Source organism: Phaseolus vulgaris, chromosome 6 (genome assembly GCF_000499845.2).
Source record: "Phaseolus vulgaris cultivar G19833 chromosome 6, P. vulgaris v2.0, whole genome shotgun sequence".
Classification (NCBI taxonomy): Eukaryota; Viridiplantae; Streptophyta; class Magnoliopsida; order Fabales; family Fabaceae; genus Phaseolus; species Phaseolus vulgaris.
The window spans coordinates 8,688,072-8,707,988 of record NC_023754.2 but is presented as its reverse complement, the minus strand read 5'-3'; the positions used below and the strand labels follow the sequence as shown (position 1 = coordinate 8,707,988).

The window sequence follows — 19,917 nt, the reverse complement described above, 5'->3', positions numbered from 1 at the left end:
GCTCTATACTTCTTTACCTCTTGCTTGTGCTCCATAGGAAGATATTAACATGTATGTTATCTTAAGGCTTCCTAGGGCATAAAGAGGTTTTGATTCCATATTTGTCGTAGTGGATATGTTTAGTAAGATGACTCATTTTATACCAGGACATAAAGTGGATGATGCTAATAACATCTCCAAACTCTTTCTTAGAGAAGTGGCCCGACTTCATGGTCTACCTAAAACCTTAGTGTCAGATAGAGATCCAAAATTTGTTAGCAATTTCTAAAGAACTCTCTAGAAAAGGCTAGGAACTAAACTGAATTTCTCAACCCCTTGTCATCCTTCGACTGATGGACAAACAAAGGTAGTAAATAGATCTCTATCAATTATGCTTATGTCATGAAAGGAAATCGCAATTCTTGAGATAAGTACCTTCCTCATATAGAGTTTGCATATAGAAGGGTGGTCCATAAGACTACTAATATTTCTCCATTTGAAGTTGTATATGGTTTTAATCCTCACTCCTTTGGATTTGTTACCTTTACCTAATCCACATGAAGTTGTGCACAAGAAAAGGATAACAAAAACTGAATTTGTTAAGAAATTACATGAGAAGGTTAGAAATAAAATGATAAATACATAAAGCATAACAATAAGGGGAAAAGGGAGATAGTTTTTAATGAGGGAGACTGGGTTTGGCTTCACCTTAGAAAAGATAGATTCCGTATGTAGAGACAATCTAAGCCTAGTCCCCGAGGAGATGGACCTTTTCAAATCCTCAAGAAAATAAATAATAATGATTATCAGTTAGATCTGCCTAAAGAATATGAAGTATGTGCTACTTTGAATGTTATAGATCTAACACCTTTTGCAAGTAGCACAAATGATGAGGCAAAGACTTTTGATTTGAGGCAAATCCTCTTTAAGAGGGAGGGATGTTGGTAGAGGTCTCAATTCAGGACCAACCACTAGGGCAATGGCCAAAAGAATCCAAGAAGATTGAGACTTTGCTACTAATGGAACATGCACTCTCTTATATATGTTTGAATGTGTCATAACCTAGTGTAATTTTTAGAGTAGAATTTAAATTTCTTGCTTAAAAGTAGAATAGGATTTTGGCTTTGTATTTTGGCCTTGAGTAGATTAGGGTTAGGGTTAGGTTTCTAAAACATACCTAGCGTATAATTGAGCTTAATTACAACACACATTAAACCCTAGACTAATCATTATATACCTAATTAAAACACGAGGTGTACACCTCACTCATGCTTGTCGTGTAACTCAAGGTTGGTACCAAGTTTGAATTAGTTTTGTTTGAATTTTCCCACTATTTTCTTGTAAGCTTGGTCGACCTCTTTACCTAAAAAAGGAGGTGCTTGACTTATGAATTCTCATATTAAATATATGAGTGTTATGCTGCTGAAATTGCAAGCCTTAGCCGTCTCTTGTCTAGCCTGTCTAGGATAGACACCTTTTTTTCTTTATCTATTACCACTTTTCCCAAGTGATTTGGCCTCACCAATCACTCTCCCTACACCTCATGACAACTTCAAGAAATCCATGACTTCATAGGAGCTCTCCTTGATGCATCTGCTCCATTTTATTTCGCCAACTCCAAGCTATGCTCAAAGAAAAATGAAGAGGATGCTATCAGAACTTGATACAAACCAACTCGACAAGCAAATGACTAAGGACACCACAAACTCTTCACAGCTAGGTCAGTCTTCTCGACATACAAAACAAAGCCTACCAAATCTCAGAAGAGCCTCAGTAGAGGGAGAACTAGATTATCAATTGTTTTTTCCTTCTAGTCTTCTTACAAAACAAGTTAAGTAAATAAATTGGGGTCACTTTAGGCTTCAATTAGCAAAATAAGCTAGAAGATGGTGTACTTAGTAAATTGGGCTTGTGCCAAAGCCCACCTTAACCTAGCTTATAGAAAGTCACCCATGTGCCACCCATGTGCTCACATTTGACCTAGTTTCTAGAAGCTTGTAGTCATTTACACCCCTATCCTTCATCTCTTCCTCTCCAGCGCACTCATATCTAATAATAGGGTGTCTCCCCTCTTGTAAATGACACATTGAATTTTGAATAGAAAAGAAACTCTGTCAGAGTGTTTAGTGAGTTGAGTCTCATATTATCTTTGGATCTTATCTTGAGTGCACAACACCTCAAGTGGCAACTCTTCATCACTCATCTTGGAGTCTCATTCCGCTCCAAGTGACCCCACTCTCACCATCCATAAGTTTTCTCTTATCTCTTCATCTTTTTCTTTTCTTCACCATGCACCATTTCTCTTCCTTTTTATATCATGTGTTCTTCTTTTTCCCTTTTGAGTTTCTACATTGTTTGTTTTTCTATTTATGCTCTTTAATTTTTGCACATCATCATCACCCTATATTGTGTTTTTTTCTTTGTCCTCTAGAAGTGAACTTTCACACTGACATAATCACTTGGTTAAGTTCGTGTCTAGTGAGAATATTTTTTGGATTTTTCACCATATTCTGCTTAAAAATCAAAAACTCATAAACAAGTGCAACTCATAACAATGTACAATTTTAAAATCAACTCATATCATAACTCTCCTTACGCCTATTTTTTAAGAATCAAAGATGACTACAAAGATCCAACAAATTAGAATGCTGGAGTTTTTGGTTTTATTGTAAAGATAATAATTATGTTTTTGAAGAATGAGAACGTTTTACTTATAATGTTTTATTGTTACTTTTGAAATTTCTACAGTTGTACCCCTTTTTTTCCTTCTGGGTGGAAAAAAAATCCATCACTCTTTCATTCTGTAATGCAATAGTTTATTTCTTTTTAAATGGGTGACCACCACTGGTGAATTATAATTTAGAATATTGAGCTAGGATTTAACTTATTTTATCGTAAAAAATTAATTAAATCCTAATTCCTTTATGGAGTGATTTATTTGACATCCGTTTTTATTCAATATAGAACACTTTGATGCGTTTGACAATTTATACCCCAAATAAATATGATTATATTATTAGGATTTAATCGTACACTTTAATTTTCTCATGAAATTATTATTTGAATGAATAAGTGAGAAAAGTAATTCCATAGTTTAGGTGGTTTTAAATTTTGGAAATGATATGTGTTTAACATAAATTTAAGTTTTTTTTTTTCTATTTCATTTGATAGTGTGTTTCTTTTCTACCTAATCAATAAATAATACCTTTTTAAATAATTAATTTCAAACTACTTATTGAAATAAGAGAAAAATATTAATAAATTAAGAACGTATTGTGATATATATATATATATATATATATATATGATGGTTATAACAACAATAATCCAATGTGGACCACACTTATTTTATGACCTTGTAAAAGAGTTAGATTTATTCATGAAATTGTCACAATATTTTTTCAATGACAATTTTAAAATAAAAAAAATAGCATTGTCTATTTTTGCATTAGTGCCCACTAAGTAGCATAAAATAAAATAAAAAACAAAAATATGGAACTAGACTAAATCAATACAAAATAAATAAAACAAAAAAATTTCCAATATGAATATTTTATTAAAGGAATAATAATCTAAATATTTTAATATAATTATGAAGTTTATTATATTTTAATATTATAAAAATAAAATTTGAAAACAAAATATGTAAAAAAAAATTCTTTATATATTGTCACAGATTATAGATATATACTAACAAAAATATTCATAGAATAAAAATAAAATATGTCAACAACTTAACAATATAGAAAATTTATAGATAAAAAATTAAAACCCCTAAATTACACTTGTTGATCAGGATGACGTCACGTTAAACAAACTTGCACTCTTGCAAAGTGGTAGAAGAGAGTTCGTTACCTTAACACATGTTCCTGATCTTGACACTGGAATGTTTGTTGCATTGGCATGTGTTGTTTTTCTTTCCACTTTTCATTCCTAGAACCCTTTTTCTGAAGATTTTCCTTTTTTTCTACTCTCTCTCTCTCTTTCTTGATCATCTTTCATTCAGAAAAACCATGGTGGGTCTCTCTTTCTGAGAAAAGAAACAAACGTGAATGCAATTGGATCACCATCATCTTCTTCACCATTCATTTTTGTTGTTGTTTTGCATTGCTATTGTTTCATGAGATGTTCTAATCAATTTCCCACACGATCAGAATATAATTGCGGGAGCTTTCAAGCCTCCATGCAAGATCTCAATCTCTTTAACCGATGGAAGTACACGCAAGCAGGTGTGTTGTTGTGTTGTGCTGCAATTCACTGATGATATTGATGTGAATGAAAGAATTAACCTTTTTCCTTTATGTTGGTAATTTCTGTTTATGGCGTTTCCTTGTTTACCATCACATTTAACCTATCTATCGATGTCAAAATTGTACCTTTGTGCATGTAACTCATAAGATGCTTTTTTCAAAAAGTAAGTTCCTCGTGCATCTTTTCATGACAAAGAGGTTTCGGAGTCCGATTCTTGCAGATGAACATTTGATTCATAAATTGCTTGCAACCACAATTGCAGCTGCAATGTTAAGGTTTTTGTTGTCTTTGTAACTACATTGGGACCACAATTCTGGCAACATAAACTGCATTTGTTCAATTTTTCGACACTATCAAAGATTTCATCTAAATCAAAACCACGACTACATAAAACTATGGACTAATGAGTGATCCAAATGGTTTCTGTATGAGATCAGAATCCGTGTGGGTTTCTATATTTTATCCTTATTTGATTCGCATGTAACACCAAAATTATAAGGCAATCTCCTACGTAATGGCTCAATGATTGGATCACTAATTTGTGAAGAATGCTATAATCTATGTGACAGAAAGTGGTTAGTCCATGACTTTTGTCTTTATATACCCATGTTCTGAATTTTTATTTGAGATTTGGGATTTCTGGTTACAGTGTTGTTTTTCTTTATCTTATAGTAGCATATTAATCTCTTTAACTAAGATATTATTGATGAGGGAAAACATACCTTTGTTTGCTTTTAGCTTCAAATATAATCTCTTCAACATGAGAAAGGGTATTTCATTCATTTTTTAAAAGCTTTAACAAGAACATCTTGATTTACTCTTATGTACACTTTCTCATTTGCTAGGTTCGCATAAAGAAGGAAAGTGGCCAAATGGTCATGGTTCCTCTCTTTCAAAATCATGACAATATAGTTGGGGAGGTACATGCTTCGCATCACCAAATGCTCTGTTATTTTGCACTGTTAGTGGGCCAAAATTTAATTGTTTACACTTTGGGACCAGGTTGTTATTGAACCTTCAAATGGGAAGAAAGTTGAACATAATGGTGTAAAAATTGAGCTTCTTGGTCAAATAGGTGTGTTTACTTTGTTTTTCTTTTTTTGGTATAAATGGAGACTGTTATCTTTATATTCAATACTCATTATCTCTGATGTCTCTGATGGTATAGTACCCTTTTGCATCTAATTTTTAATTATATGTTTGTCCGTAACTTCAAAAAGAAAAATAAAGTGTTTAGCTTCGATCACTACAACAATTATATCTATATTCTTTTGTTTATTATTTTGATATGGTTATATATATATATTATTAAAATAAGATAATTTCATAGATTAGATTAATTATTAAAATTAGTAAAATTTTTAAAATTATCAAAATGGATAAGTCGTGTATAAAAAAATTGTATAAATATAATTAAATTTCAATTAAAATCATGATTTTAGTATTAATTAAGATCTAATTACACTTAAAAAAAACGTGATAAGATAAAATGACATGACTTATCCATTTTAGTTATATTTTAAAATTTTACCTATTTTAGCAATTAACTTATACCTCAAGAAGTGTGCTCAAAAGTTTTGAATTCATGGATATGGTTGGTATATGGGATTAATTGTGTTTTCAATGATTTTAGTTGGGACATTATTTTTCACCATTGTGTGTATAATGAATGATGCTCCATTAGTTCATTTCCTGCCTTGCAGAGTTGTACTTTGACAGAGGGAACTTCTACGACTTTACTTCTCTTGGTAAGTTTAAGCTTATACAGCTGAGATCTTTCATTTTGTCTTTTCCTTCTATTTTCGTTTATAGAGGTGTTTGAAAATAATTAGTTAATTGCATAATTGCTTATCATACTTATAAATTATAGTACATGGTATTCATCTAAATCATGCTAATGTTTAGAAGTTCCAATACAAAAATCTGTTTTGTTCTTCGTGTACTCTCCTAAGTTTCCTGCTCTCTCATGATCATGATGCTTTGATGTAACATTGGTTAGATTTTATATGATAATTCTCCATAATTTTTAACCCTCTATAACTTATGTGCAGTACGTGAACTTGATGTTCCTGGCAATTTATATGAAAGGAAAACATATCCATTTGAATTCTCCACCATTGAAATGCGATATGAATCATACAATGGAATCAATGTTAGGCTTAGGTATGTTAGTTATTTTCACTTCTGCACTAGCCTTGAATTCTCAATTTCTCTTCCTTGTTTCTTACTTTTCTTCAATAAATATGTTATGGAATAATTAGATTCTCTAAAATGAATTTTTAAGGGCATGAGAAAATGTTATAAAGCTAATAACTAATCCCACTAAAAAAATTTGTTCTCGTATGAGGACTGGAGCCTAGAGAACTATTGAGAAGATTCTTTTATTTTCTGGTCGGTCATACTGTCTTTTAGGTCTCTTCCTTGCAAACTCCTCACTCTTCCTTTCTAGCCTTGGTTCTTGGTTTTCTCGTAATCTAGACTCGAAGGGTACCTGCAGAAGGCACTCCGATGCTCAAGTCAGCAAAGACGTTCGGTACTTGGTTCTTAGAGCACTGTATATGACGACGTACCTTATTCTTGGAATATGTGCAATTTATATTACCTTTCGTGGGCTTTCCTTATTGGATCAGGTTAAGGAGTTGGACTGCATTTAGGGCTGCGTTACCTAGCTACTAATCGTGGATTAACTTTGTTGACCTTGATTGAGCGTAATTGGAGTTGTGGTGTCGGTCGGCCCTATGGAAGTGGGCCTCTACCTCGGTCGGCCCGGTAATGGGGAGCGAAAGTACACTTGTCCCCCAGGCTCAAGGGTGATTAATCCGAAGAGTCTTTTGAGAGTGATATGTCGGTCAGGCTTCTGAGTTTGGTGTGACGATTGGGTTGTCGACGCTTGACGTCACGTCAGGAGGTGCCCGCACGCATGACGTACCTGATTCTTGGAATATGTGCAATTTATATTACCTTTGGTGGGTTTTCCTTATTGGGTAAGGTTAATGAGTTGGACCGCGTTTAGGACTGCATTACCTAGCTCCTAATCGTGGATTAGCTTTGTTGACCCTGATTGAGCATAATTGGAGTTGTGGTGTCAGTCGACCCTATGGACGTGTGATGTGAATGTAACTAGTAAAGATGAACTAGTTATGGACGTTTGTAAGAAAACAGAGTATCCTATTCAGGAAAGAAAAACAGTAAGATGAACTAGTAAAGACATAATGGAATTTGTGTAAAAGAACTTGTATAGAATGAAGCTACAAGCATGAACTCAAATCTAAAAATGAAAATGCACAAAGGATCAAGCAATAAACTCAAAAACAGAAAGTAAACCAAAGCAAGAAACAATCAAAGCAATAAAAGTACTACAAGAAGTAATGACAATTATGGAATAACATGACTAAGACAAAACTTGACATGATTACAAAATTAAAAGACATATAACAAGGTATAACAACAAGTGAAAGGAAGCTTAAGGTCAGCTCTAGGAAGGAGAGTGCCATTCCAAAAGAGCAGCCATACTCATAGGAACAATGAGTGCCATAATCCTTTTCACAAACACATGGTGTAACAAAAGAAAACAGCAAGAAAACTCAAAATAAATCCTAAAACAGAATGGTAAACAACTTGAATCTAAGAGCTCTTGAAAGTAAAGTGCAATACAACTCAAGAATTAAGCAAAAACAAGCCTAGACTCTAGATACCACATGATGTGAATGTAACTACAAGAACACATGATTCTTGACATTCTTAGGAACAACTTGAGCTGGATTTAAAAGGCACTCTACTTTAGAATTGGATCAATGTTCTAAATTCAAGAACTCACCAAAACTAAGCACCAACCAAGACTCATATTGAAGTCCATGTATTGTCAAATTGAATCAAAACAAAAGGAAAGAAGAACAAGAATTAAAACTGGACAGAATTTAAATGATAGCTACTGAACCAAAACAGAATTAAGAACACAATGCTGGAAACACAAAATAAACGGTAGAAAAAGAAGTAAACTCTAGGAATCAAAACTACCGAATGGAAAATTGAAGAAAAGGGAAGAAGAACACTTATAGAATAAGATGCTTGCTGGATTTTGAGAATTGGAAGAAGCCATTCACGCCACTTGGAACCTTGAACCAAGATAAGTGATGGAGTGCCACCACTTGAAGCTCACCATAGCTCACAAGATAAGGCAAAGAAGAGGAAGACTCAAAACTCACAAATTCTCTCCCAAATTGAGTATAGTCTCTCTACTATAAAATTCCAATCTGAAAATTACAAAGGAAAGCACCTTATTTATAGCCTAGAGGTGCTGAAAAATAGGTGGGAAATTACAAATAAAACTCATTTGAAATTCCCACCAAAAACAAGTCACATGGGAGGTGTGACCTTTTTCTACTATGACACCTCCTAAAAACTACACCTACACCCCCCTACTAAGTCACATGGACAATGTGACTCTCTCTAATACATTCACACCTATTTATTTAATATCCACACCTCCTACAAGAGTCATTCAAATGATGCTCTTTTATTTAATGTTTGGCCTTGCCCCTCATGGTTTGGACTTGGGCTTCTTGGGCTTGGGCCTTCTTGGGCTTGGGCTTTGGGCTTGGGCCTCATCTTTTGCAAAGACTAATAAGAAGAACTTTAAATGCTTTGGCCCTTGTCCATTTCTTCTATTGATAACATCTTTCTGATTCTCATCAACGTGGGCCTCTACGTCAGTCGGCTCGGTGATGGGGATCGAAAGTACACTTGTCCCCCAGGCTCAAGGATGATTAATCCGAAGAGTCTTTTGAGAGTGATATGTCGGTCAGGCTTCTGAGTTTGGTGTGACGATTGGGGTTGTCGACGCCTGACGTCACGTTAGGAGGTGCCCACACGCATGATGTGACCTGCACTAATGAGGGATTTTTTGGATGTCAAGCGACGAAGAATGTTGGATCGAAAAGATCTAACAGTTGAAATGGTTGCAACACTTCATCTCTCGAGACCCTCGAGGGCTATAAATAGTGGTCCCAACAGTGCTGAGACATTGCGTTACTACTCTGATACTTGCTCCGAGACCCGAACACTCTTCGTCCTCCTAAGCTGTTGTATTTCATCTTTCACAAAGTTAGTCATGTCTTCTTTGTCTCGTTCTACCTCTTCTTCTTTGGCTCCCCCATTATCCTCGTCACATACGTCCTTCTTCCTCTTCGTCTTCCGTTTCTGACTCCTCTACGACCGAGCCTCTATCGGTCGGTGCAAGCCAAGTGTTTTGGAGGTGGTGGCTAGAGGGGACGACCCGGGCGGTGCTGTCGACCGGTCGGACTTCCTTGAGATTGATTGGGTGGATCCTAAGGTAACTAGAATCACCTTTGCCTTTACGACCGAGAGCTCTGTCACAACCTGCATCGACCGAAGGTGCTAAAGGCGAAGACCAGTAAGTCTCAAGCTTTAGCATTTTTGTTTCCTTCGGCCAGGATGTTGTCCTTTACCGCTTTACCTTCGAGGCCGGGGTGTGGCCTCCTCCTTCGTTTCTTCATTAATGAAATGGTTGTTGCTTCGTACATTGTAGCTTAATTTGAACACCTGAATTGAACAAGTTAAGTTGATAGGTCGACATAACTTATTTGAGGTGCGTGACATTTCACGTCCTCAGTACAATTTTGTCTGACAACCACTCTAGGTGGTACGCCCCCCAGCTGCAACTTCACGTCCTCAGTACAATTTTGCCTGACAACCACTCTAGGTGGTACGCCCCCCAGCTGCAACTTCTCCGATCTGGAAGGGCCCTTCCCAGTTGGATGAGAACTTGCCTTCATTCTTCCTTGCATCGCTCCTCATCCTCCAGACAAGGTCTCCCTTCTGAAAGCTCCTCGGTCGGACCTTCGTGTTGTAGCATCTTGTCCCGAATCTTGCATTCTGAATCTTGCTCTTGTCTTGGAGCTCGTTGACCAAATCTAGGTTGAACTGTCGGCCATTGTCAATTATTATTGTGTGTGGCACGCCAAACCGGCACACAATACTTTGTCATACAAAGTTTTGCACGTTCTTGGCGGAAATGGATGCGAGTGGCTTGGCCTCAATCCATTTGGTGAAATAGTCGACTCCGACCAGGAGAAATTTTGTCTGACCCTTTCCCGAGGCAAAGGGATCGATCATGTCCATCCCTATTTGGCAAACAGCCTTGGGATGTCATGCTATGCCATACTTCTGGCTTTAGGTGGTGCAGAGGACCGAACTCTTGGTACATGACGCATTTCTTCACACACTTTGCATAGTTCCCTTGGACGGTCGGCCAATAATAACTAGCCTTGAGGACTTTGGCAGTCATCGTCCGTGCGCCTGAGTGACTGCCACATACCCCCTCGTGTATCTCCTTGAGGATGTACTCAGTCTGGTCCTTGGTGATTCATTTCAGCAACGACGTTGAGTAGCCCCTTCGGTACAAGTCTCGGTTGAGCATGGTGTACCTTGAACACTGTTGCTTCATATCTTTCTCCTCTTCCAGCTTGCACGTGTCGTGTTCAAGGTATCAGATGATCGGGATCATCCAGGTCTCGGCTTCGATGCCGATGACCGCTAGGCATTCGGTCTCTGCCATACTAGGTTGTCTCAGCCAGATTTGCATGACAGACCTATGGTGGCTCTTCTTCTTGGTTGTTGACAACCGAGACAGCGCATCAACCCTCTTGTTCTCTTGTCGGCGAATGTGCTCTATTGTTGCCCTTTGAAACCGAGCGATGCTGTTGCGGACTGTGTGGTAGTATCTTTGGAGCAAAGGCTCTTTTACCTTAAATTCCCCTTTGATCTGACCGATCATAACTTGGGAGTCGCTTTTGCAAGTTACCTCGCGAGCTCCCATGTTGTACGCCAGGTTCAGCTTGGCAAGAAGAGCCTCGTACTCTGCTTAATTATTGGTAATCTTGAACCCAAATTGGATAGGCTTGTTCCAAGAGGAGTTCATCAGATTTTTGAAGGAAGACTCCTGCTCCACATGCGGTCTTGTTTGAGGAGTCGTCGACGTATAACATCCATTCGGCCGAGAGGTCTGGCAGAGGTGTGAGCTCGGCGGAGAAGTTAGCCAAGCATTGGGACCTGATGGAACCTCTTGGCTCGTACCAAATGTCAAACTCCGAAAAATCAATGACCACCCTATCATTCACCATGCAAGGTCGGGTTTAGATAAAATTTTAAAAATAGGGTAGTCAGTTGTTACCATAATAGAGTGGTTCTGGAAGTATGGGCGCATCCACTTGGCCGTTAGGACTAGGGCGAGAGCCACCTTCTCTATCATCTGGTATCTTGTCTCGGTTGCATGGAGCGTCCGACTGACGAAGTATACCGGTCGTTCTCTGTTCTCCACCTCCTGAACCAATGCGGCGCTGACCGCTTCTTCAGAGACCGCCAGATATACCACAATGGGTTGGTCGGGTCTCAACTTCTGGATGATTGCTGGCATGACAAGAAGTCCTTCAGTTGTTGGAAGATTTCTTCGCACTTCTCTTCCTAACTAAACCTAGTTGCCTTAGAAGCAATTGCACCATCGACCTCGTTCTCTCGGTCAGTCAAGGGACAAACCTGGAGAGGGCGGTAACACGCCCTATCAGCTGCTAAACCTCCTTTATTCGGATTGGCCTTGACCCCCGGTGGGTTAGCATGAAACCCAAAAATTTCCCTCCTTCAACCCCGAACGTCCACTTCTCGGGGTTGAGCCTCATGTTCGTCCGTCTGAGGTCTTTGATGTGTTGTTCACACGATGTTGTCCACATAGACCTCCACAAACCAATTGATAAGACCCTTGAAGATCTTGTCCATGAGCCGCTGGTAGGTTGCTCTAGCGTTCTTCAGGCCAAATGGCATCACCTCATAGCAGTAGTTGATGTCGTCCGTCATGAAGACCATCTTCTCTTTATCCCAGGGGTGCATGCTTATCTGGTTGTAGCCAAAGTAAGCATTTAGGAAGCTAAGGATCTTGTGGTCGGCCACTCCAACCACTAGCCGGTCGATGTTGGGAAGTGGATACGAATCCTTTGGGCATGCCCTATTTAGGTTTGTGTAGTCCACGCACATCCTTCATTTATCGTTCGATTTGGTGACCATGACCACGTTGGCCAACCATGTGGTATACCGAGCTTCACGGATGAAGTCGGTCGAAGGAGTTTCTCGATTTCTTCTTTAGCTGCGAGCCTTTTCTCCTCCCCGTGATTTCACTTCTTTTGTGCGACCAGGCGCGCTTCCTTGAACACTGAAAGCTTGTGCGTGATGATATCCAGGCTCACTCCTGACATATCAGATGTTGTCCACGCGAAGAGGCCCACAATCTTCTTCAACATTCTGTAAATTAATTTTTATTAAATGATTTTTTTTAGCGTAGTGTGAACCACCATTTAGTTCTTGGTTTCCATTTGACTATGCTAATGGTTTTTCTCTCATGGTCCTATCTGTTCACTTTTTCGTATTTCAATCAATATTTTCATTGGCCAAAAATTTAAAGGTGGTAAGAAATTAAAATAATTGTTAATTACTTAACTGAATGCAATAGATCCTTTTTTTGAAATCATGCAGGTACATATTGAAAGTGACAATTAGTCGAAATTATGTCAACAACATTGTGGAATACATGGATTTTGTAGTGAGTTGATTTTCTACTATATTATCTTGAATCTCAAAGCTTGTCTACTACGTTTTCCCCATTGTTTTGATTATCATTTGATTTTTTTGTTGGTTTAAGTTCTCTTCTTGATTGCATTTTTGAATAATGAGAAAACAAAAAGTAATATGACCTCAATGATATTTGTATTCAATAGTAACTCTCTCACTACATTAAATGCACTCTAGTACTAAAACTAAATTTGTTTTAAGACATGGATGTGAAAATTTAAGAAACCAATTTTGTCTAAGAGCCAACATTTAGATAGTTTTATTAATAAAAGAATTTACATGAGACAATGATATGAATCCAAATAGAACTATTTGACAACGAAAATAGGAATTTAGGATTACGGAATGAAATCAACTAAATATAGTAACTACGAAAAATTTGGATGGAGGAAGGCGCCACAAACAAAGTTTGATAAGTCTAAGGATGATCGCCACAAGAATTGATGGATTCTTGATAGGATTGCAAGATGCAGGGAAAAACCCTAGTAGAGAAATATTTTTTCTTAAAATTGCCTAAATATTCATCCGCCATTTTGATTTCCAAAAGTGTATAAATACAAATTCAGTTATAGGTCTTAACTCATTTGTAAGTTAATAAAATAAAAATATAATCCCTATATTTTAAGCAATGATCATTTGTTTTAGTGGTTAGGTTGATACTCTATAGTTGGTTCTGAGTTCAAATCCAAAATCCAAACAAAATAACAATATTATTTTATTTTATATTGCAAGCTTGTTGTGCGTGTAATCAAGTTAGTCTTTTTAAACTGTGGGTCTTAAAAAAATTAGTCGCCCTTACTTGAACTTGGATGTCCCGCATCAGACAATGACAAAATATTATAAAATAGAGTGAAGGATAAGAAGAATATGTTTGCAATTAGACCTACTAATAAAGGTAATGTGCATTTTGAGTGAAAGTTAAATATCTAATATCGTATTTTAAGAAATTTTAGAAAGTAATTTTTAAGTTTAACTTAAATCTCACCGACTTATAAAGAATAATTTATATATTATAATTTGATATTATATATATATATATATTATATATATATATATATATATTAAACGTAGATAATTATGGTGAGCTATGAAAACTTTCAATTCTTCTTTTACAAGGGTGTCCATTTTCAGGGTACAAAGTGTAAGTAGTAAATGTCTAAATGTTATCGGAATTTTGTAAAATTATTTTGATGGAATTGCCTTATTTCCTGATTTACTAATAATATTTGTTATATTCTCATTGCTTTAAATGTTAGTTTTCTTGTATTTTCAAGAACTTTCATGCTTTCTTGTAATTTTTCTTTTATTCCTTCACAAACACTTCTTGCACATCTGAATGTTGTATTACAACTAAACCCAACCATCAATTTTCAGGTACGCAATTACAGTGTAGCTCCACCAATTAATAACAGCATTAAGGTGAGGTGTGAATGGTTGTTATCAATAATTATGTATCTCTAATTGACAATGTGCCTTTCATTAGTTCTACTATTTAAGCTTTATATTTCTAATAGACAATGTACGGGAAAGTTTTATTTTCTGCACTCCACTCCTTACTTCTAGTTGAAGCTTCATGCTGTCAAGAAAAAATGGCCCATCTGCCTTATGTTTCACTATAATATCCATTTGCACCCTATTGTCTCTTGATACAACCTCCTATGTTGAGTTTCTTTCTAAAGCATTCCTTTCTTCTCTCTTGGCTTGAGTCTAATGTTCACTTCTCATGACTTCTTGGATTAAGGTAGAAATTTTTATGGCATTAATGACAATAATAAAATTTCTATGTCTATTAGAAAGTTGTTAGTGTAGACATATTGAGAAATGAGATATTTAACATACGATATTTTTTCCCTTTCTCAAAGCAATGGACAAATCCTCAATAACACTTACCTCCTCACTGTTGCCTTTAGGGATCCTCACCTCCATGTTAGACAACTCTTCTTGCTTCAGATTCAAAGTTGGTTCGATCCTATTTATGGTGTCATCATCACTTGGATCTTTAGCATCCTACAAAGATAAATATGGTAATGGCAAAAATGAGAGCTCATCCGCTTCAAGTGTTTTCTCCCCTGAAGTATATAACTGACAAAAGAAGATTTTGTTTCATGAAAGGTGACATCTATATAAACATGACAAATCTCAAGATGATAAGATAACATTTGTACCTTTTTTTATTGGGAGGATAACCAATAAATACACATTTAAGTAGGATCTAATTTATTGTGATTAGATTATGAAAGTGAGAAAAAATCCAAATATTTGAAAAGGTAGACTCAATAAGACAAATATTACTTAAGATATGATTGGGTAACCTATTGATGAGGTATGTAGATGTTAACACAACTTCTCCTTAATAGGATTTAGGAACAAAAATTTGGAATAGGAGGGCTCTAGCTACCTCTAGAAGAGGATTCTCCTCGTAACCGCTCTTTTGATGTACACATTTACTTTCCCATTTTATCCTTATATCAATATTTTAGAAATATATAATAAAAGACTTTTTGTCATTTTATTGTTATCTTGGACATTCATGTCATTTCCTTTCTTTGGTATTCACTCATTTTTTTTAATTATATAATCTGGAAACCAAATGTAACTTTGTTAACAACTTCCTACTTCTCTCTCTATCAAAAACTTCTCACTTCCCTATCTATAAAAAACTTCTCACTTCCATCTCTATCCAAAACTTCTCACTTCTCTCTCTCTCAATTTCCCTTAAACTAATCAGTTACAATATTAATGTATCTAAAACCTCACTTTTTTTCTATTTTTTCTGGGTTTTTCTAATTGTTCCATCTTCTTTACATGCATTGCGTTTTTGTATTGGTTTACAGTTGTCGTTATCAAGCATATGAAGTTTGGTTCCTTTATTGAATTAAGATGAGTGACTCTTTGTCCAACGCGCTCTCTTAAAACAAACACATAGGAGGAAACACGAAGATGTACAGTGTCTTATGAATTTTTTTTTAGAAACTTACTCATTTGAGAGTGGAGGAAACAAAGTGAGTGAGGGGAATTGGAGGAGAGACCGCGTTGGACGAAGAGTCACTCATCTTAATTCAATCAAGGGACCAAACTTCATGCCCTTAAAGATGACAACGGTAGAACAATACAAAAACTATATACATAACCTTATATACAAAAACGCAATGCATTTAAAGAAGATGGAACAATTGGAACAAAACCAAAATAAATAGAAAAAAAATGAGGATGAGAGTACGTTCGTGTCTCCAAGAGAAAAGAATATGAGAGAAGGGAGTGAGGGTTCAGATACATTAATATTGTAATTGATCAGTTTAAGGGCAATTAAGAGAGAGAAGTGAGAAGTTTTTTTTATAGAGAGGAAAGTGAGAAGTTTTTTTATAGTGAGGAAAGTGAGAATTTTTTTATAGAGAGGGGAGTGGAAAGTTGTTAAGAAAGATATGTTTGGTTCTTAGATTATAGAATTAAAAAAAAGGAGTGAATACTAAAAAAAGGAAATGACAGGAATATTCAAGATAACAATAAAATGACAAAAAGTCTCTTATTATATATTTCTAAAATAATAAAATAAAATATTTATATAAAAATAAAATGGATAAGTAAATGTGTACATCAAAAACGGTTATAAAAAGAATCATGGTAAAACTAAAGTATATAACAAATTAAAATTTAATTATAGTATAACATATTATATATTTTAAAATAATATTCAATTATTATGCTATTTAAGGTTGTTTTATATTTTTAATTTCAATATGATTATTATAAAAAAATATATCATCTTATTTGTTTGGTAGTTTGATTAGGTATATTCATTTTAATTTTATATAGTAATAATAAATTATATATAAAAATTTACTTAAATATAACAATCAAATAAATTTATTTAATAAAAATTAATCTATAAATATTAAAAATAAAACATAATAAATTAAAAAATAATTATAATATATTATATATTTTTAAAATAAAAGTTTAGTTTATCTTTCTAAAATATTAATCTTTAATAAAAAAAATAATTTACTATTTAAAAATAGACATTGTCGTGTCTAGTCCATGTAGATGTATCCGACACCTCAAGTCATGTCGAACCTTAATAGGTGTTAACACATATTAGCTCATGGAAATACCATTATGGGATAAAAATTTAGAAAATCCTTGATTCACATATTCAATAAGATTATTAGACCTAATCTTTTGATATTTTTTTCAAATTGGACAAGATGAAAAAAAATAATATATATTTAAAAGGTCCCATATTTATTTTTCATCATGTCTGACCGTGTGATTCAAGTACAATCATCAATAAAATTAACAAACGTCTAAAATATACATGTCGCCAAGCATCAGAATGAATCAAATGGGATAAGATTACTTATTTTACCATATATGGGATAAGATGCACGATGATGCTTTGAAATTTGACAAATACCACATTTGAAAGACTCAATAGTGAACAAACGAGGGAACAAATATTTTATATGATATGGTTGAAGGAGGGATGCCCAAGTCTTTTACAATGAACCTATATTTGGGAATTTGCCCATGGTTATGATGTTGTTTTTTGACTTATGACCTTTATTTATTTTTTTTGTCCTTGGATTCCAATAGATACATCCCCTTTGCTCTTTAGCAATTAAAATAATCTTTCACGTCGCAAGATTTTTGTTACTAGAAACAAAGATGATAAAATGTAATTGGTATGACTGATATCAATAAAATAATTATTTATTTTCTTACATAGTTCAAGTTAGCCTATTTTAGGAAAAATATTATATGTACTTGAAGAGAAAAATCTATTCGTGATTCGTGATTTCTCTAGCTTATTCTTAGGAAAAAACAAATTAATATAATTAAGGAGATAAAATAATTCTTGATTCACACATGCTTCATCATGTTAAACTTGTATTTTCTATTCATGCCATGAAGTATGAATATGAATGACAAGGGTATGCTTGGATAAACCTCACCTTAAGTACTTCTAGGAAAAGAAAAAAGAAATAAATTTTTGCATTAGTAAAACTAGTATCCATAAGCTAATTTGTAAAATTCTCTCATTTAGCTTCTCCAAAATCAGTTTTTAACCAATGCACAAGCTAGTATTAGTTTATGAAGTTTATTTCACTTTTTTCTTGTAGAAGTACTTATGGAAAAGTTCACAAGTAATGTGTTTGTTAATCTAATGGTATACTCAATAAGAATTGATGTTACTTAATATTAGCCTGGCCTTTTGTTGAATATGTGCTCCATGCAGATGGAAGTGGGAATTGAAGAATGCTTACACATAGAGTTTGAATACAGCAAAAGCAAGTGAGTCTGAAATAGCACATGATTAACGATGCATCTGCAATGTTGTTGAAGAAGATTAAAGAAAAGTTGGTTATGATGATGACTAAAATATTATTTATCAGGTATCATCTGAAGGATGTGATTGTTGGGAAAATATATTTTCTTCTAGTGAGAATCAAAATAAAAACCATGGAGCTCGAAGTGAGGCGTCGAGAGTCAACTGGATCAGGGACCAATACATATGTTGAGACAGAAACCCTTTCAAAGTATGAGTTGATGGATGGTGTTCCAGTTCGAGGTATGCACTTTTCTTCATCTTTTGTTTCCAAAACTACTCTCTACTCTATCATATGCATCATGCTTCTCTAGTAGTCAGTTTGATTATGTTTTGGAAAACTTTGATGCTTCTAACATGAATTGTGATTAGCATTAGAGGAGGTACACAAGTTTTGTGAGTGTAAAAAATTCATTAAATAGTAACAAAATATAGAGATAAAAAATAATTATTTAATATATTAATTAAATTAAATATTTTTTATAGATTAAAAAAATTATTGGTATTTAAAGTAATTTTTGTTATTAATAAATAGTTTTTAAATTGGTATCAAATTGACTACCAAAGTTCTATTCTAGCTATTAACTACTTTAAATTCTATCGTTGGTAGCTAAAATTTTGATAGTTAATTAGATACTAATTTAGAAACTATTTATTAATAATAGAAAGTATATTAGATACCAATACATTTTTTAGTCTCTAAAACAGTATCTAAATTAGTCAATATCGTGACCAATTATTTGTTGTCTCTAACATTGATTTATATTTAATGATTTTCTTGTAGTGTGTTATTGTAAATGAATTCCTAATGGTTGCAACTACACTAGTATAAACTAAATACGTATTATTGGATCATGGAGTGTTAATCTAACTGAGATGTGTTAGGTAATGAAGTTTTATAAAAAAAAACTAAATGCTTAAAATTTTTAACTACTTGCATTAGTATTTCAATTAGGTTGATGAAATCTAAAAAGCATTAATATTTCAGAATTTCTTGGTCCATATATGCATAATATAAAGACCAAGTTATGAATGAGCTACTTACTTGTATAGAAAGTAAATTAAGGGTGCAGCACCCAATTGGTAAGGTTTTACAGTTTTCATGTAAAGAAAACACATTGAGAATTGAGTATGAGAATTGTTTGAAATTGGTTGTTCAGGAGAATCAATTCCTGTGAGATTGTTCCTTGGTCCATATGAATTGACTCCCACATACCACAACATCAACAACAAGTTCAGTGTGAAGTACTTTCTAAATCTTGTTCTTGTGGATGAAGAGGACCGACGCTACTTCAAGCAACAAGAAATCACAGTTTATCGGCTAAGTGAAAACTCCTAAGCTTATGGAATTGCTCTGTTTTTCTCACCGTTTATCAGTGCAAACTTTTCTAATAATTTTATTCTGTTCGTTTTGGCTTTTTTGTTTTTTGTTTTTACTTCATGTGTATGTAACTATAACTATCTCCTAAACAATTTCTAACTTTGCCCAATTTCGAGAAGTATTATTGTTTTTAGCAACCTGATTTATCAAGTACTTATTAGAGAGCTAGAACTATTGCTTTCACAACAAAACTTTGTATATTAACCTTCTTCATAAGCTTTATTTTGTTTGCAACAACCTATAGTGATTTCACCATGGACAGTTTCTTGAAGTAATAGGTCCAAAGTTTAGAGGCTAATAATCGTTGAATTTAGGTTTTAGAACATGTCTCGAAAAGTTTTTC

The 19,917-nt window shown here is 34.5% G+C and overlaps 1 protein-coding gene across 1 annotated transcript; it reads left to right on the top strand.

Moving 5' to 3' along the window:
* Positions 1-1,617: 1,617 nt before the first annotated feature.
* Positions 1,618-19,673, top strand: LOC137833320 (vacuolar protein sorting-associated protein 26A-like). The gene is made up of 11 exons (XM_068641675.1): positions 1,618-1,699; positions 4,105-4,208; positions 5,076-5,150; positions 5,233-5,305; positions 5,934-5,978; positions 6,282-6,393; positions 12,772-12,838; positions 14,242-14,286; positions 18,104-18,159; positions 18,261-18,436; positions 19,354-19,673. The coding sequence occupies exons 1-11, from the start codon at positions 1,618-1,620 to the stop codon at positions 19,530-19,532; spliced, it is 1,014 nt and encodes a 337-aa protein (XP_068497776.1). The 3' UTR covers positions 19,533-19,673.
* Positions 19,674-19,917: the final 244 nt, after the last annotated feature.

Excerpts from the sequence above, each read along its gene's own strand:
- LOC137833320 (XM_068641675.1), top strand. The coding sequence starts at position 1,618 with ATGAAGAGGATGCTATCAGAACTTGATACAAACCAACTCGACAAGCAA. Across the intron at positions 5,151-5,232 it reads ATGACAATATAGTTGGGGAG|GTTGTTATTGAACCTTCAAA; the intron begins GTACATGCTTCG and ends CTTTGGGACCAG. Across the intron at positions 14,287-18,103 it reads CAATTAATAACAGCATTAAG|ATGGAAGTGGGAATTGAAGA; the intron begins GTGAGGTGTGAA and ends TGCTCCATGCAG.